General features: G+C 35.2%; 1 protein-coding gene across 1 annotated transcript; it reads right to left on the reverse strand.

The window, feature by feature from the left end:
* Window positions 1–9793: 9793 nt before the first annotated feature.
* On the reverse strand, window positions 9794–11541 carry LOC144709452 (zinc finger protein WIP5-like). Its single transcript, XM_078583005.1, has 2 exons — window positions 11056–11541; window positions 9794–10297 (listed from the first exon to the last, which is right to left on the reverse strand). The coding sequence occupies exons 1-2, from the start codon at window positions 11428–11430 to the stop codon at window positions 9872–9874; spliced, it is 801 nt and encodes a 266-aa protein (XP_078439131.1). The 5' UTR covers window positions 11431–11541; the 3' UTR covers window positions 9794–9871.
* Between the last annotated feature and the right edge of the window lie 7465 nt (window positions 11542–19006).

A 19006-nucleotide genomic window follows, 5' to 3' on the forward strand; every position in this document is an offset into this window, starting at 1 on the left:
GCATTGCCATAACTGCTCAGTTAAATGATTTTCTGACGCCAATCATTAACTGAGCTTAATGATTGGCTGTTGCCAACCATTATACTCACTCCTGATTCATTGTCATTCAATGAATTGAATGGCGACACGTGGCATCGCAAAATGAATGACCTAAAATATATTCAAAAATTCTTATTTAATAAAATAAAATCAAAAAATAAAAATAAATATATTTTTGACTGAAAAAATCATATCTTTATGAATTTAATGTCCAAAAATTCATGAAAAATCATATTCTGACTCAGAAAATCATAATCTTTCAGAGACTTTTGTCAAAAAAATATCTAAAAATTACAAATTCCAAAATTTTATAATATCATTCTAAAAAATAATTTTAAGCTTTAGAACATGCACATTTATTTGAGTTAATGCAAATAAACATGTAAATATACTTAAAGGCATGTTATCAAACCCCCTAAGTCTTTCACTAAGGATCAGAAATCTGCTTTCTTCAAGTTGGACTCAAAATATTTTTTCTATTTCTCCACAACTCTTTCAATGAAATATTAAAACATACTCTACCTATTCAATTGAAGTATGCACAACTGCGATGAAAGTTTGATCCAAGTATATCTTCAGTATCACAAATATTTCTCAAATAGTTCTTTCAAACAAAGGACAAGACAGTGTTTCACAAATATAAATTCTTACACATTAATCAATTACATTTAGCATGTCTTTGTCAGATTTTTTAGCTGAGCATGAAACACTGAATTCAGATATAAGTTATCTAAAAGAAATAGATGGCCTTGGTACTTTTTCTCCCTTCACAATGTCTTTGACACCCCGAGACTTTGGTTGAGATTTCATCTCAATGCTTGAACCAGATCATATGTTTCTAGATAGTATTTATTTTATCTTATGATATGAAAAACATTCGAGCTGAAGGAAAAATAAAAAATAATTCATAAAATAAAATAACTTATAAAGTACATTGTTGATCAGGGGATTGATAATCTAGAATCTGGAATTGACATTGGATGTAGGTTTGCATAAGTTAAAAACGAAAATAACTTTTGAAAGCTTTTTATATCAAGAGCACATTCTGTGCGGAATGAAAGATCAGAGATGATGTTATCATGAAGGTTGTTGAAAACATAAATCCCATTATGTAATCTTGTCTTGCTTGTACATCTACCAAACATGCACCGAAGAAACTAATTACATATCTTATGGATTCAGTTTCTCAACCAATCTCTGGAATTATGGATTGAGATGAAATCTGTGGAATTACACCTAATATGATGTTTTGTATTGATTTATTCTCATGACTTTGAAAGTGAGTTAAAGAAGAGGATAGAAAATTTACTCATAATACATTTATAAATAGACCCTGAGAGTGAAAAATTTTAGTCCAAAAATAGGAAGATACAGAATGGGAAAAGATGAGACAAAGAGCAAGAAAGAAACTAGGACAGGTTAAAAAATTTAATCTTGACTATCATAAATTATGATTTTCCCATTTATTCCAAAAAAATCAAGATAGAGGGGACAATTTAAGTTTACCCATGAATTTTGACTTTGGGAAATTGCTGGATGATATATTTATGACTATTTTCTTTTCAAAATAATGATTAAATTTATTTTTTATTTAATATATAATAAATAATAGAGTAATTTAAATTTAAGTTTAAATATCTAAGTTGGATCAATGCACATTATGTACTACAGTTAATTGACCAAATGATGTTTAATTAACCCAGATATTAGACCAATGATAGGGTACATGTCATAGGATTGTAGAGCACTGCTTGATGGTTTGACTTATTGACATGATGGTGAAAGATCATGTTTCATATTTATTATTACACTTATTCTAAACTTCACGCAATGTATGCATGAGTCGCATAATTTAAACCTCATGAAGTTATGCACACAACTGAGTTGGCATTCCCATGTGTTATCTAACATCAAACTGAGTGACTGAAGGTTGATTTAGCATAAATAGGATTAAAATACTTGCTTAATATTTTTCAGTTGAAGGCACAATCCTGAATCTTTTGGTTCCATTCTATCTCCTCCTAAGTATATTACTCTTTTACTTTACAAACATAACATGAAAAGATTGTGGCCACTTATCCTTGTCCTTGTCATCTTACCTCTAATTTATGACAACTGATCAACATTATGTTTTCTTTGTGGGTTCTCTCCTTTTCTGGTAAGGCATTTTGTAATATTGTCAGCCAATCCTTTACTAATTGTCTTTATGAAAATAGTAATGCTGATTAGATAAACCGTAACTTGGATCTCATGTCAGTTGGAAGGGTCTAATATATTTGATCAAACTTGGTATCATGATACTCCAAGAAATAACCCATCACTATAAATCTAACACAAGCTAGATAAAGTTTTCTAGAAAATGCAATGGTGGAGCATATCTGGACTGAGCTACTTCTATGAGAGGGATAGATCGACATCAAGGTTCCACCCACACAATAAGGCAGTAATACTGATGTGATGAGCTTAGAAGATGACCATTTCTTCCACTTTGTCCAGGAAAGGGTTGCTGCTGAGTCACTTCAAACCTATCTATCTCTTATGTAGTGCCAGTCAGTTGGCAGACATCATCATGGAAGCCATTGATAACGTGCATTGTCCCCACTGATTAGCATGTCATTTATGATCACTTTATGATTCCAAGTTACTAACTATTTAATATTGACATTTATCTAATTCAACTTCTAATTATTCGTGAATAAAAATTCTATTTCTAATGAATTATACTTTTTCAACATTTTTATATCATTTTTATAAATTTAGATAAGAGTATGCATGAAGTGAGACCCAAATTTATTCCATAAAAGTCCAGAATTAGGATTTTCTGATTTTTTAGAAACAATTCCAGAGAGTTATGTAATTTATTTCATATATATAGAAAGTTATAAGACTATGAAATGTATTTATAAATCAATAAAAAAGGTTTCTCAAAATGTTTTAATGATCTAAAAGCTCATTTTGCGAATTACATAGAAAAGCCTGTTCATGAACAAATATCTGTTGTAAAATGTCACCATATGTCAGAATCTTTTACATATAGGCTGTAAGCAATGACTAGTTGTAAACATCATTGGATAAAGAGAATAAATATGATGTAAAAAATATGATAAATAATGTGAAAGGATTAGATACAGTATCCGGTGCGTACAAACATGTACATATTGACAAATATCAGTGAAATTTCTGGAATAAATGAATTGTAGATTGAAAAAATGACAGGTGCCATATTTTCTGAAACACGGTAATCATATATGAAATGATCCTTTGGGTAAGTGAATATTTTTTTAATATGGCATGGGGAAGTCCACGTCAATATCCAATTATGACAATATAGGACAGAGAAAGATGAAATTAAATACATTTCTTCAATTTTTGGGCTCGATTTCTATAATCTAGAAAAAAGTAAAAAAACTGAGGGATGATTTGGCTTTCCCTTATAGACATGTATAAATGGATCAGTGAATTGAACATCAAAAAATAATAGAACTATTTCAGACTTGCCTCAAAAATTTTAGCTGAATGGAAAACTTCATTTTATTTGAGTTCTTGTTCTTCAGTCTATGAGGAGAAGATACGCTTAAGGCCCTCCTGAGCACATATCTTGAGAACTCATTAATATAATAAGGAATGATTCAATGAGACTGAGTATTAATATCTATTCATACAATTTGATGTGAAGTCCTGAATTTTGGCCCTTTTCTTTGAGGATCTGTCCTCTCGTTGAGATATGCATTTATGTAATCTCTACAGTGACTTAAAGTTTAATTGTTCCTCAACAAGTGACTTAAGACAATTTTTTTTACATGTATCAAATTGGTATTCTCACAATTTATCCCAAGTTAAGTTTGTTCCAAAATTGATTAAAGTTTAATTTTTGTTTATTGTAATAAATATTCTTGAACTTGGAAATTGACTTGGGATAATAACGGGTAGTCAAACTAATTTATCATATTATACAATAAAAAAGTAATTTTGCATTAACTTGACAAGAATTTTGACTATTTCTGAAATCATTTCTCACTAGGATAGGTAAATTCCCTTTTGCCCTCATTCTTAAATATTTTTTCAAAACTCCTCTTGTTGTCCTCTGAGTACGTATTACCTGTAATTACCAAACTTTATTTGTGCAATATCCTTATAAATGAGATAAATGAAATATTAACGAATATATTTTTCTAAATATTTACAAATAATTATTCTCTGGTACTATTTTTTGCCTTATGCAACTTAATTTCTCGTCTCATCTATTTTTATTCAATTAAATGATGATTGATGCGGACAATTGATTTCAATCCACAATTGTCATGAAAACGAAATCTGTTCATAAGCCCTTGCAAAGTCCATGTCCACCCTGCGGTGGAGTTTGAGAAGGATATAAAGGAGACATCAAGTTTGGACTCATGAAAAACCAAAAATAAAATCAAATAACTCATGGCTACTAACCTATAGGATGTATTCATGTTTGAAGATCTAGAAAGGGAATCTTTAAATATCAGGAAAACTTTAAGCAAACAAAATTCTACTCAAACGGTAGAATGAAGTACAATGACATACGTCTAATGAGAGTATAATTCCGATGAATACATGACGATTGTAAAACATCAGTTTCATGATCAACTTCAATATAGTCGTGCATTATTATACCATTTAAGGCTATTTAGAGATCATTATGTCCATAATATTTCAAGCAATAATTGGCCAATCATGTTGATGTTACACTTTTATCCATTTTACATGATCTATAGGCCCATCATTTGACATAGTGGATTTAAGAGATGGAATAGGTTTCTGAGTTTAACTCTATATTGTATGGTTGGTTTTAAGTAAAAATAAAAAATTAAAAAGGGGCAAATATTGAGCAGCAATAGTCAACAGTGGCTAACATAGCAAGTGCAGCACGTACTCAAGCTAGCAGTTGGCCGTAAGCACACAATGCTTAGCCAGCATCAGTCAGCAAGTGCCAGTGCATGTGCAAGCCAAAGGCCACCAACAGCAACATAAAGCGCCCAACATCGTACCATGTGCATCAAGACAATTAAATTTATAAGGCTCACATGAGCCCCCAAATCAAGGGGGAGTATAGAGCTTGTGGAAGCACACAAGAGAATGAGAGTTTTTATTCAATGTTAATGTTACTTCAGAATTTTTATAGTAGTTTTGCCTTTTGTGATTTACAATATGGGATTAACTTCGATGATATTTTAAATTTCAGTGCGGTCTTGGCCAACAAAGACGAGAAGACATGATCATGGCCTAATGGGCTGTGATCATAATGTATCAACTTATAAAGAATGAGCAGGCTTTGAGCTGGCCCAGCCTGAAGCCCATATTGTAACGGATCATTCTTTAATACAGCAATATAATCTGATCTTCTTAAAGAACTTATTTTTCCGTCTTATCCCAAGCCACACTTGGTCAGCCCCCACTCACAAGGATGACACGCGGGTACACCAAAGTTAAAGGGGTCAACAACGGATATGAATCACAGCCTTAGGCATTCTCCCTCAGAGAGATCAACGAATAGGGGTAAAGGTGTCTATCCCCCCCACCCCCAAGCCGTCATTCATGTCATCTGGATGATGTATTCTGATGACAGGGACAAGGAGATCCAATCCTACGGCTATCTAGGGGGCATCTGGATATGGATCACATCATCAATGGCAAAAAAGGTTCTTTATGAACCGTTAAAACAGTTTTTTTCTAATTCTTTGGTCATCTTTCATCGGACAGAATGAGGAAACGGCGGAAAACCTTCTATGAAGATTGGGAGATTCAGGAGGGCTGCGACAGTTCTCCTACAGCTCGAGACGATTAAGAAAGTACCAAAGGAGCATCAAGGGCACCAAGATTCATACTAGTATGGAGAACGCTCGTAAACTCACGCCTCGCGTCGGCTCGTAAACGCTCATAAACTCACGCCTCGCACCCGCTCATAAACGCTCGTAACTCGGGCCTCTTGCGCAGTTATGGGTTTATTTTTATTCTTGCTGCCCGCAATCGAGATGCTCCTGAGGAGACTCACGAGAACAATGGAATAACTCTAGATTCCGAAAAAAAAAAACTCTAGATTCCGAGGAATAAGGATCTGTTCCCGCAACTCGAAGAAGCATAAAAATGATAGGTGCGAGTACTGGCAACCCTTTATCTAGAAATTGTAAAATCAGGGCAGTTTTTGGTACTGTGAATACTTAATAACCATATTGATTTAACTTGAATCAAAGTTAGGATAGCATCATCAATCTATTTCATCGAACATTTTTTGTGTTACTCCAAAATTCTGAGATTTCTTTCTCAATTTCTCTTTGATTTAAAAAAAAAAACACTATAAAATCCCTAAAAATTATAAATCAATCACATTCACTCTCTTCTCATCTAATCTATCCACCTTCCATTATGTCCCATCATAATTCCTTACCTTCTCATACTACTACTACTACTATCCCCATTTATACGCCACTCTATTCTGTGCTATTATATCTTATTTGAAATTAAATACACCTATTCACTCTCTCCTGAAATCTTAATTTTTCTTATTCTAGTTTTGCTATGATACATGTACCATATCTATCTTAATCATATTCACTCTCTATCATATTTATTAAACAGTCTCTCTCTCTCTAGCGCATTAATTTTATAACTAAATTATATTCTTATTAGAAGTTTTCCACCGCCTATCCTAATCTCTTTCTTCATTATAACACCATAAATATATTTCATCATCTTAGATTTTCACTACCTCTAATCTCTAAAAAAGTAATAATCATAATGATAAAATAAAAATATCATATTACTTCTATTTTTATCTCTTTCTGTCTGACAATGCTTTGTTAGTACTTATCATTATATCAGCTTAATTCCAACCTGTCCTCTCACTTTTCATTATCCTCTTTATTATCATTTATTCCCTTCCATTATTATCCACATTATCATCTTATCTCTCTAATACTAAGTCCAGCATCTGATCTATCTCTACAGGCTGGTCCCTGCGGAGACGAACTCACTCATAGACATACCTGAGTGTGTTAAAATAATTACAAATTTTATTTGATCAGGGCAAGTTAAATTTACAATGACATGAAAATAAACACCATAATTTGCCTTGATGATCTGATAGCAGGGAATGAATGCCCACTAATTTATTCGAATGCATGGAAAATAAACACGGTAATAAGTTTTGTTAAAGTTCGCTTCCGTCTGAAATTTACACCAAACATTTCTGAGTTTTTTGCACTCATGGAGCTCCAGAAATCACACTTTCAGAGAGATAAAAAGCAGCACACTTAAGGCTACACCAATTTTATTTGATATCACTAGCAAGACGCCAATTTCATCCAGTTTTTAAGTATTCATGGAACTCCAGAAATTACGCTTATCGAGAAATAAAAAAGCACCACACTAAAGGTTGAATCAATTTTATTTGATATCAGTAGCATAGTCCAATATTATCCATTTTATTTGCATCCACGGAACTGCAGAAATTACGCTTTATGAGAAATAAAAGAGCAGCACACTAAAGGCTAAATCAATTCTATTTGATATCATTAGCAGAGTCGCCAAGATTATCCAATTTTTCGGTATCCACGGAACTGCAGAAATTACGCTGTTAGATAAATAAATAGTAGCACACTAAAGGATAAATCAATTTTATTTGATATCATTAGCAGATTCGCCAAGATTATCCAGTTTTTTGGTATCCACGGAACTCCTGAGATTACGCTTTTAGAGAAATATAAAATCAGCACAATGAAGAATATATCAATTTTATTTGATATCATTAGCAGAGTCGCTAATATCAAAATCAGGATAGAAAAGCTCGATCTGAAGAAGATCTTGCGAGAACGAGTCTCTGTACTACTACCCGTCTGATGATGAAGCAGAGCCCAAACCCCGAAGTACAAGCGGAGATCCTGTGGGTACGTATCAAACGAGCCCTCTCGCGCTGCGAGCCCCCGATTTTGCTCTCTTTCCTCACGTCCTTGTCAGATTGTTGAACAGATCGTGCATTAACTTCTTCGACCCTTCGTCGTCATGTTGTGAATAATAGAGATCGGGGTGAGAGATGAATAATACAGATAAGGGTGAGAGAATAAAGAGAATAGGTAGATAGAGGGTGAGAGAGAGAAGATAAAGAAGAGATAAAAAGAGATAGAAGAAAGAGAAGAGATAAAGAGAGAGGGACAGAGAGAGAAGAAAGATGAGAGAAAGAGGGATAGAGAGAGCGAGAAGAGATAAAGAGAGAGGGCAGAGAGAGAGAAGAAAGAGTGGCGATAAAGAGAGGGGACAGCGAGAGATAGAGAGAGAGAAACAAGAGGGCAAGAGCCAAAAGAAAAGCAGCGTGCTAGACAAATGGAAAGCTGCCCAAGACAAAACTTTTAGACAGGAGTGGGTTCAATAACTCTATAAAAGGTAAAAAATATGATTGCGTCCATGAATGAAAGACAGGTCAAGGGAGATTCCCAAATATGGTTCGAGACTAAATAGAATAAATAAGCCAAGTCTCTGACTAACACGTCAAGTATACCTTTTCTCACTCCCGAAGAAGCGCTGAATACAACAGGAAAGACAAGCCTAGACATCTGACAACATAATCGGATAGAAGGGAATAATTGCAGCAAACATTCGGAAAAGACGGGGTCTCCGGGGACCTCTCAGAGCACCAGCGCTCAGAGCATTGTGTATGTCAGATCCGGAGAACTGTTCTTTCTCACTCCATTCTGAACTACCCCTCTGACATGACTTCTCAACATGATCAATTTGCTCATCTCTCTCCTCCCTCTATCAATTCTTATTTTCCTTTTATTGGAATTTTTTCTACCATAAGAAAGTTCTTTAGATTTTTAAACTCTTAACCACCGCTGGCATTGCCGTATTTTTTCTGCCTATAAAGGAGTTCTTTAGATTATTAAACTCTTATCATGGCTGTTTGCATGAGTAGGCAGTTCAAGGCGCCTTGAGAACGTTTCCATAGCTCTTGGCAACGCAGAGGTGAGCTCAGAGAAGAGAACGCTAGAGAGAGAGAGAGAGAGAGAGACGATCTCTGTAGATGTGCTGGAGGAGTGATAGTGGAATAGTGAAGACAGATAGGACACCGTCAGAGATGATGGGAAAGAACGGGAAGTGTTTCAAGGTAATGGGGTGAGCGACGGACGTTAAAAACGAAAAGGATTCAGATTTGACAGTGCAGATCTGTATTTTCTACTGCCGGGACTTAGAAGCCGAGTCAAGACTAAATTAGGATTTTGGGCGTTCCCAGTAGAAACCGGTATGTCCTAGAGCTTCAGAGGGTGAAATATCAGTAGCAACGAGATCGTGAGAAGAGCCCGAGGGTGAGAGAAACAAGAAACGGAGAAAACGAGCGAGAGAGAGAATTGTAAGGTTGAGAGAGAATGAAAAACGAATAGAAGTGGGAGAGTGAGACTGGGAGAGACGCTGATGGATAGATGGAGGAGAGGTACAAGAAAAGAAACGAACTGAGAAAGAGAGGCAGAAGGAATAAAGGGACGAGAGAGAAATCGGAAAAGATTGAGGGACAGAACGAGAGATACCGAGCGCGAGAGAGGGACAGAAAAAGATCGCGAGAGAGAGGGAGGGACGCAGAGATCGAGTAAGAGAGAGAGAGAGAGGCAGATAGAGATCGAGCAAGAGAGATAGGAAGAATAGGACACAGAGAGATAGAGACGGAGCAAGAGAGGCTGATAGAAGAACTTAGCGAGAGAGAGAGAAAGGGATAGGAAGAGACCGAGCTAGAGAGAGAGAGTGCCATTTGGAGCCGTGCTCCAAGAAAACCTATTCGTCAAACATCCTAAAAGAGTCGAAACACTTATCGCGTTAACTACTACAATTTCGCCGAGTTTAACCCCTGAGGGAAGCTGCTATCATGCACCATTCCCGATGAGCCTTTCTCTTCCTCTCCAGACCAATCCATCCCCATGGGCGTATGCCCTTCGCCAAATGCTCTCATATGGTCCTTGAGAGACCTCTTGTGCTTGAAGTCCGAGCCACACTTGCAGTACCAGAGCTTACCGCAATTCTTCTCGTGTGTCCTCCAGTCCCCTTTCACAGCAAATTGCTTGTAGCACTTTCTGCAGCTGAACGGCTTGACGCCATGCTTCCTCTTGTAATGAGTTTGAAGAGTTCGAAAATCCTTCAAAGGCTTTGATCTCGGGTGGTTGATGTTGTTTATGCAACCTGGCACACCACAGTAACAAGGGAGCTTAGGCATGGCCTTTGGCTGCTGCGATCCGTGAGCCCACAAATGCATCTGTTTCATTCAGCCAAGAGTAAATAAGTCATCTGTGAATAAATTATATTTAAAGTTCTTGTCAGAGCCATGATATTTGAAGATCTTTCTGAGCGTTTCAAAGGCGATTCAAGCATTATCCGGTTGAAAGGAAGATTTGTTTTAGTCGTTTTAATGAACTATTTATGTTTCCTCTTTCCATTACTATTACGTAATAGATGTCGATGATTCAGGCTGGGGACATGCAAGGATTCATGAAAATGGAAAAGTGGGAAGTCAGATCAAGTACCAGGGATAATTCTCAATATTATTATGCAGCGGCACTCTAGGTTAGCCTAGTCTGATCGCAAGATAATTTAAAAATGTTGCAAGATCCTTAAAAAAATGGAACATAACATGATTTGGGAAAATGAAAACATTAAATATTTAGAGCAGTTAAGATGAAACGTACAAAATTCCAAGTAGCACCTGACGATTTAAAACCGCATACTTCTCATTAACTAGACATCTAATACATGAGAATATGAGCAAAATGCCATGAAATGGAGTGTGAGAGTGAGAGCCTGAGATACAGATTTGTCCACGATGGTGGATGTGTTACAAGGACGGGAGTAGAAAAAGCAGACCGTTCTTACAACCATCATTATTTCCGGAAAACAACCAAAGTATAAAATATTAAGGGATGATATGCAGACGCCAATTTTCTTCAACTATTGCATTTCTAAGAATCACTTTAAGAGCGTTTATCCAAAACAAAGACGGGATACTCAAAAACATACCTGCATGTGATTGTACTTGTTGAAGAGCTTGAAGCAAATGGGGCAGGAGAAGAGACAGGGACTCAGCAGGATTTGAGAAGGGCTGGGGATAAAATACTGGCCGTTGTTCTCTATCCTTGTTGCCTTCTCCCTTAAGCCCTTATAACTCCTTTCATCTTCTGCTTCGGCGGCGCAACTGGGCAATCCAATGAGGAGAGTAACTGTCACATTTTCCTCTTTCTGCATCAACGTGGCTGAAGAAGAGGAAGAATAAGTTTCATCCCGGCGAGTTTGAGGGATGCAGCTAAGGAGAGGTAGGGCCTCTATCAGAGGTGGAGAAGGAGGGGAGGAGAACTGGGGTTGCTGATGGACGTCGATATGGGAGGAAGGGGACATTGTGTGTGACGGATGTTCCCTAGCTGGAGTTGACGTAAGTAGGTAAGGATTGGGATCGGAAAAGACTCTTAAAAAGAGGTCCGTCGCGCCTTCAGCCTATTGTTTCTGAAGTTGGAGGGTAGCTTCGTACACAAGGGAGATTTAGTTTCCAGACAGATGAAGAGAGAGAGAGAGAGAGAGAGAGAGAGAGAGAGAGAGAGAGAGAGAGAGAGAGAGAGAACTTGTGGGACAGTAAAACTTAGCAAACATGAGGATGGAAACCCTGTGGTGATAAGATGGTAGCGTCCACGAGAGTGTTTGAACTTTCCAGAGAGATGGAGAGAGAGAGAGAGAGAGAGAGAGAGAGAGAGAGAGAGACAATAGGAAAGCAAAACTTTGCTGACATGCTGCTGGAAAACCGGCTGAGGAGTTAACATGTTATCATGACTGTCAATTGGTTTATAAAAAAAGGGTTAAGACAGACCCTTCCAAACAGCGATAATAGAAAAGGGCCGGGCTTGTAGCCAAGGTTGCGACTTCGCTGTAGAAGAATAGCTCGAGTGGACCATCATCTCCAGCTGTGTGTAATTTACTGTGGTCAATACCCAAGAAGTAATTAGGAAGTGCAAGTTCAACCCTTTCGGCTTTGAAAACCTATTGGGAAACATAAGCCCTATATCCTCAACGCCAAGAACGTCAAGTGGAGGGAACTTGTACTCTGATTCGAGAACAGATTATTTGGAGTATTTCGGTTCCCAAACAGTCCTGATCCTCTCCCGTTGACATACACACAATAGAGAGAAATAGCGAACAGAAGGGGGAACATATAGAATTGACAGACAATTACGATTTATAGTGAATATAAGGATTAAGTTTTTAATGGCAGAATGTAAGCCATAAAATTCTTGGGCCATATTTTGGTCTTTAATATGACTTTAGTTGCGCGTCTTTGATGTTGTCATATTTTAATTTAGCTTTTCGGAAATTAATAGTGTAGATATCTCAGAAATGGGGAAAGAAAATCAATCGATAGAGGAATAGTCTGAGTGATTTCTAAGTCGATTGATTCATATACCAATAATCTATGGAGTAACTTAAATAAGAAAACAGTATTGTATCTTCTGGGGGACGGGCAGGTTCTGTAGCCGACGCAAGCTTACGCACCAACCGGCTCATTTCTCTTGTTCTCAATAGTCCGTTGTGCTGCCCATCAGAGGAGGGGAACCGTCACCCATTCAATCTTTTAGCAAGTATATCGTTTTCCTTCTTGTCTATGACAAATCAAGTTCTATTGCATGTGGCTACATCATTAATCATGCATGAACGCAGACTATACCCGTCTAGAGTGAGCTTGTTTTATAACTTCCCGGTTGATGATGACATCAGGCAACCGTATGAACACAAAAATTAGGTCATTTTCATATTGATTGGCTTGTACTCAAAACGAGACGAGTGTTTAAATTTCTTCTGGATATGGAAGTGAAATAGTAAATGATTTTTTCTCTCTCCTAGAGTGACATGATCTGTAAGGTTTACTGATAGTTGATTCCTGAAAGGTTTGAATAAAGTATGATGGCATTAAAGATGCGCGACTGAAGTTTTATGTAAAGAACACGTAAAATATGACCCAAGTATTTTATGACTTACTTTATTCTGTATGCTGAGTGAGATAAAAATGGGAAAGACACATAAAGTGATAGAGAAAGGGAGCAGTAGGACTGTGCTTGCGCATCGATGATGACGATGAAGGGAATGCCCATGTCTCAGCAGTGGAAACAAATTATTTTCTTTCTTTTTGTTAATTTCTAGATATAGTTAACAGAGGTAGTGGGCTTTATTTAGTTCTAGAAAGACGGATATTCGTTGTAATAGTCTGTATACAAATATATTCGTCTGATCCTGCAAACAGTGAGTAGTGCAGTAAGGATAATCTTTTGTATATTCGACCCCTATAGTTCGTTGCCCTGTAGATAGAAGTGAGAAACGGGCTTGTCAGGACTTCCCTGTCCCACAAACACGCCGGATTCAGAGTATAATGTAAAAGGCAAACAGTAAAAGCAGGGCATTAAATTCGGTCTCTCAACACAAGTCGCAAATAACATGTGCTGAAGATACAGCTAGAAAATTCTATGTTAAAAAGAGCTGCAAAACAGAAGAACCCTACCTCAACGAATCAGAAGAACAAAGGTAAAAAATATTTCATTTATCCAAATTCAATTTTTGATATAATAGTTAAACAATTGTTCATTCGGAAACAAATAGACATAAAGCAAGCTTCATGGGTTTTAAAAACATCAAGATAGCAATATATCAATGTATTGTATTGGCAGATACATTAGTTTACAAATAGACATATGAATATAAAGGTAGATATACAGATAGAGACCAAGATTCACATAGGTAAAAATGTTTATTATTTTATCACCTTGTCAGAGATGGGTTTTCCTGTTTCTACCAATTAAATCCTAGAGTTATCCAACTAGTGTAAGAATATCGGAGTAGAGTTGGATGAACCCTCTCATATATGAAAGTCAATATTTTTTATTTTTATAGTTAAGATAAACCTGTGTAAGGCTGAATTTGGTATTAAAAGATAAATGAATACATGACTGATGACCAAAAACTAAAACTAAAACTTCTGCCTCCAAAGAGATTCCTCTAATCCTCAGCAACAAAGGTTCACACGTAAGATATTGAATTTTGTTCATTATACTTAGCCGCCAAGTCCATTTTGGAATATGTTCATGTGCATATCCCTCTTTCAATTTAATCTATGCTAAATAAGTAGAAAAATAAGATATAGCATTTTGTCTATAAATATGTATTTTTCTCTCACCCTTTCTCTGGCTCTAGTCCAATCTATCAAATGAGATTCAACACAATTTCACTCTCTATATCAGTGTCTTAAATATTCGTTAAATATTATTCATTTCAAAATCAAAATACATAAGACATTATTTCACAGTCATTTCAAAATTCTGCTCAAATATCTATTTTTTAGAATATATGACAATATCCCAGCTCCCTTTTTCTATTTATCACATTTTTAATAATTAATAATTTGAAATCTTTGAATCACAAATGATTTCAAGTCTCGACTCAGAATGTATCAAAAGAATTATGTTTTCTCCATGTCATTTCTCATATCTCCACATTCCTTCATATTATGTGAGATCCAAATAGATTGCTATTGTATACATCAGTCTCTTTCTTTGTATTCCTCTATGAATAGTCAAATATGTCCCGTTTAAACATTTAGCCTTAGAATTAAGTATGATATCATCAGTCTGAAAGAAGGGAATTTCATACTGAATAATGAAACATAAGAAAGAAACATCTGGTCGATATATTTTTATTGCATTTTTCTTTAACCATTAAAACCTTTTCCCTTAACTTTTTGAATTATATATACTGATAATCATTTTTTAGTTGAATCTTGTGGTCAAGTACTAAACTGATTGAATTCTATAAGACTAGTGAACAATATTTTTTGTCGTATTATTGTGATATGTGATATTATTTAATGTATTCAATATCTGGATATATTTCATGCTATAATTGTATACCTGCATATTTATATAACTTGTTCTTAAACAAGTAGACATATATTTTAAAATTAATTATTTATTATACACTGTATTATTATGCATGAGAGGATTCTAACAAAAAATATGTTATGCTATATGAAAATTATGATAAATTTGTACCACCATTGTCCTAAAAAATGTTATTTCCAAAAAACAATTATGTATTTCTAAATTGTTTCTCTCAAGTCTCTTTACATTATATATCATGTTGGCAAACCAAAGTAAGACAGGCTGGGTGGGGCCAAGTAGGCAAGATGACAACATTTTCAACATTATCAAAATAAAATTAGATAAATGTAATACATGAGAAGAGAATAAAGCCAGTCCAAAAAACCTGGGTTCATGGGGCATGTGTCACCCCTGGATCAAATGGCAGAAGTGATGGTCTCTGAAAAAGCCTTGATATATTGACCTTATGATTTAAAGTAAATATTAGTTATTGATACACAAAGGATTGATGAAAGTGGAGCTAGAAACATCTACCAGAGCCAAATGCTTTGAAAATTATTACAATAAACTAGATATAGCCATACATCCAGTATGAACTGGATATACTTAGGAAACCAGATTAAAAAATTCCCCTGTTTAATATTTATCAATTTTGAGATGTTAAATCATTAAAAATTAACAAAGTCATAAAAATAACTTTAATTTTATCGGTTCACGTTTTTTTGATATTTTCACATTCAAAATCCTTAAATCAAAGCAGATGTTAGTCATCCATTCAATATAATATCATCCATTTTAAATTTTAATGAATATTTAATACCATGTTGATCGTCTCCTACAGGTTCAACCTCATGCTTGACATTAAAATTTCTCCTTTTTCACATCATATTGACACTTATTAAAAAAGTGTTCCAACTATATCCGTTCAGAATATAGTTTCGGAAACAAGAAAGAAATATTATGGAATGAAATTTGAGATGGAGGTACAGTTGGTACCTTGCTTTCATATTTCTAGTGAAGCATATGAATAAAATTCCAGAACCATCTTCTTCTTAGTTGATAATTAGGGATATTTCCCAAACACCTACATATGTCTTTATTTTCTTTTTTAAAAAACACATTTAAAATTTCAAACTTAAGTTTGATTTTGATGAAATATTATTTATTGGCATTTTACCTTACTATTAAATTGATGTTCTAATTTCAAAGTGTATCTATTTTTTATTATTTAAGAATTAGTTATATCTTATACATCTGTACAAAGATGAGAAATATTTTACGGATTTATGTTTTTGAGAATTTATATTTATTGATAAGAAAAAAGTCAATTGATTTTTAATTAAAGTTATATTATTTAAATGTTTATCATGTTATTATTACCATGTGGGAGATAGATATATATCAACTTAAATTTCTACATGACTTTATAAAGTATTGAGCAGAGAGAAAATTTGATGTTGGCTTGAGAAATGGCCACATGCATCAGATATCTGTCCTTTCCCTTTGTCTTCCTTCAGGTAAACTCAAAACCCTCACTACCTTATTTGGATCTCATCAGAGTTTATTTATCACTGCCATAGATTTAAGACCTTGCAAAAGGACAACAAAATAAAAAGATAGGGAGAAACAAGAGTAAAGGGGCATTCCAATTAAGAAATTTACCAGAAGAAAAAAATTACATTAAAATGTAGTAGAAGCATGTGAATGTCAGGCAATATTTTAAAGACAACGGATAAGTAAGGAAAGTATTATAAACTACGATTTCCATCAATCATGATTCAGTGACCGTCGGGCGGTCAGTATCATTTGATGATGTAGATATTATATTTCTCATTTGATGGATAATAGAACATAATTATATTGAGGCAGAAAGTGGGATCAATGGGGTTTTTTCTTTGACAGACTGATAAAACACAAATTATTGGGTTTTTTCTTTGGAATTTTAGTATTTTTATGCATCACAATAAATTTAAGTGCGTGTTATGAAATAAAAATGAGTAAATTTATTTTTAGATTGAAATTATGAGTCGTGTGTGTTTAATGGTATTTAATGGATTTTTATGACATCATATTCTTAGAGAGATTAATTTTCTGCAGGGTGATATATTTCCCATGATTTTTTTGACATTATATTTATGTAGATATTAATTTATAAGTCAGAATATATATTTATTATATTTTTAGGATTAAAGATTTATTTTATAAAGATAAATTATATAATTCTCGACTGAAAATTTGCATCCCCATTACATGTCACCATTTTATTCGGTCTAATGGTAACCAATCTAGAGCTTTGGCAATGTTAATCAGTAGCTAATCATTTAAAAAAGGTACCATTATGGCATCAAAGGTCACAATACTACCAATGGTAAACATTAATGATGAAGGAAAATTGCATATTCATTTTTAAAGTTGTTGTATTTTTAATTTGCCTAAATCAAATAATTTTGATACAAGATATAACACTTACTCAGACATAATTCGAGCAAGGCCATCTCGACATGGACTGGCGTTTAGAGGTGTACTTAATAATTGAGTTTTAGTGAAGAATAGTTAATCGTAATAATAAGAGTAGTAACTATAGTAACTGATAATTAGTTAGTAAGTGAGAAAATATTTAGTAGATAAGAGAATTAGATGTGAAGGAGAGAATATCAAGTATTATTTATAATAGTTATCAGTATTAGATATAATAAGAAATTAGGATGTTGGGGTGGATTAATAGTGTTACAGTTAAGGATGATATTGGTATAGGAAGTGAAGAAGTCGATAAGAATAATAAGATAGATATAATAGTAAGATACTATTAATAGTAATCTTCAAATGCACCGTAGGTGCTCGATGAACTGCCAAGGAGACAATGATTCATAAAAATCTGATGAGATAGATTGATTCTTCTATTCAAACTTCAATTCATTAGTTTAGTCGTGTGGTTTAAATGTTTTTCTACCAGATTCGAGCAGAAAGCTGACCTGATTCACCCTGATTTGACGAGCAAGGTTGGCGGCGCCGGTCGTCACTGCCTAATCTCAGTGTGCAGCCACCTGGCTCTTCTCCTCCGTGCTGCCACAAATTCTTTGTCTTCTTCAGCTTCCTTTGGTGTTGTCCGCAGCTCTAAGAGCAGCCGGAGGGGTGTCATGCCCCTCCTCTTGCTCTCTCAGTTGCCAAAAGGGTCCTTTGCCATTGTTTTAATTCTCTATCAAAGTTTAGTCAGAGGGTCGAGAGAGGTTCTCTCAACACCTCAGAGGGTCAGGCTTGATCCAATGGCTCTCTCAGGACCGATGGATCAACCTTTGGTCCCCTCATTGGCGGCCTCTGCCGACCGGCCAACATGGATGGTGGCTGGGGGCAAAGAAGACAGTATTGCCCCCAAGCAATTGGATCATACCTTAAAATCATTTAACAACTGCGCTTTAATCACACCCGTGCACAATTTTTTATCAGTGTACCCCTTCTTGGCCACATCAGCTTCTTAGTCAGCCTACCCCGTCAGCTACTCGTGCTCTGATTTACCAAGCTATGTGGACCCTCCTCTACATCATTGCTGTGAAACCAATCAAAACCCTACAAAATATAGAAAAACATATCAGTAATATCTTGTCATCTGATCTTCATTATGAAGATAGGATGGTTGAGATAATATCCCTATACTTAAGTCGGCCTGCTAAAATACATGCTTTGGGCCAGATTGATCGGAAGCCTGATCTCAAATCCCCTTAATTTTCGAAATGGACGCAATCTTTGTTATTGCTCATCAGGCCAGTTTGATGCGGAGCTGAGAGGAACCTGCAATTTTAATCCAAAGTTGGTAAAGTTTGAAAAACAAAATGCTATAAAAAACTTGATCGATATCATATCATGAAATAATTAAAAACTTTCGTCTCCATGTCCGTGTGTTATACCATAGTGGGCCTGTTCGCTGGGCCTCTATGTAGACTCTTGGTGGGCTTCTCATAAAGTCCCTTATAACTTTAAGTATATCTACCAATGTCCATTGATATTATGTATGTGACCCTTGAGGCCCTTGTATCATTCTGGTTATTAATATGAATGGCAAAATT

This window comes from Wolffia australiana, chromosome 11, assembly GCF_029677425.1.
Source record: "Wolffia australiana isolate 7733 chromosome 11, ASM2967742v1".
Classification (NCBI taxonomy): domain Eukaryota; kingdom Viridiplantae; phylum Streptophyta; class Magnoliopsida; order Alismatales; family Araceae; genus Wolffia; species Wolffia australiana.

Bases quoted from the DNA above. Each gene is read 5' to 3' on its own strand.
- LOC144709452 (XM_078583005.1), bottom strand. From the start codon at position 11,430: ATGTCCCCTTCCTCCCATATCGACGTCCATCAGCAACCCCAGTTCTCC. The intron at 10,298-11,055 runs GTATGTTTTTGA...TGAATGAAACAG, and splicing joins ACAAGTACAATCACATGCAG to ATGCATTTGTGGGCTCACGG.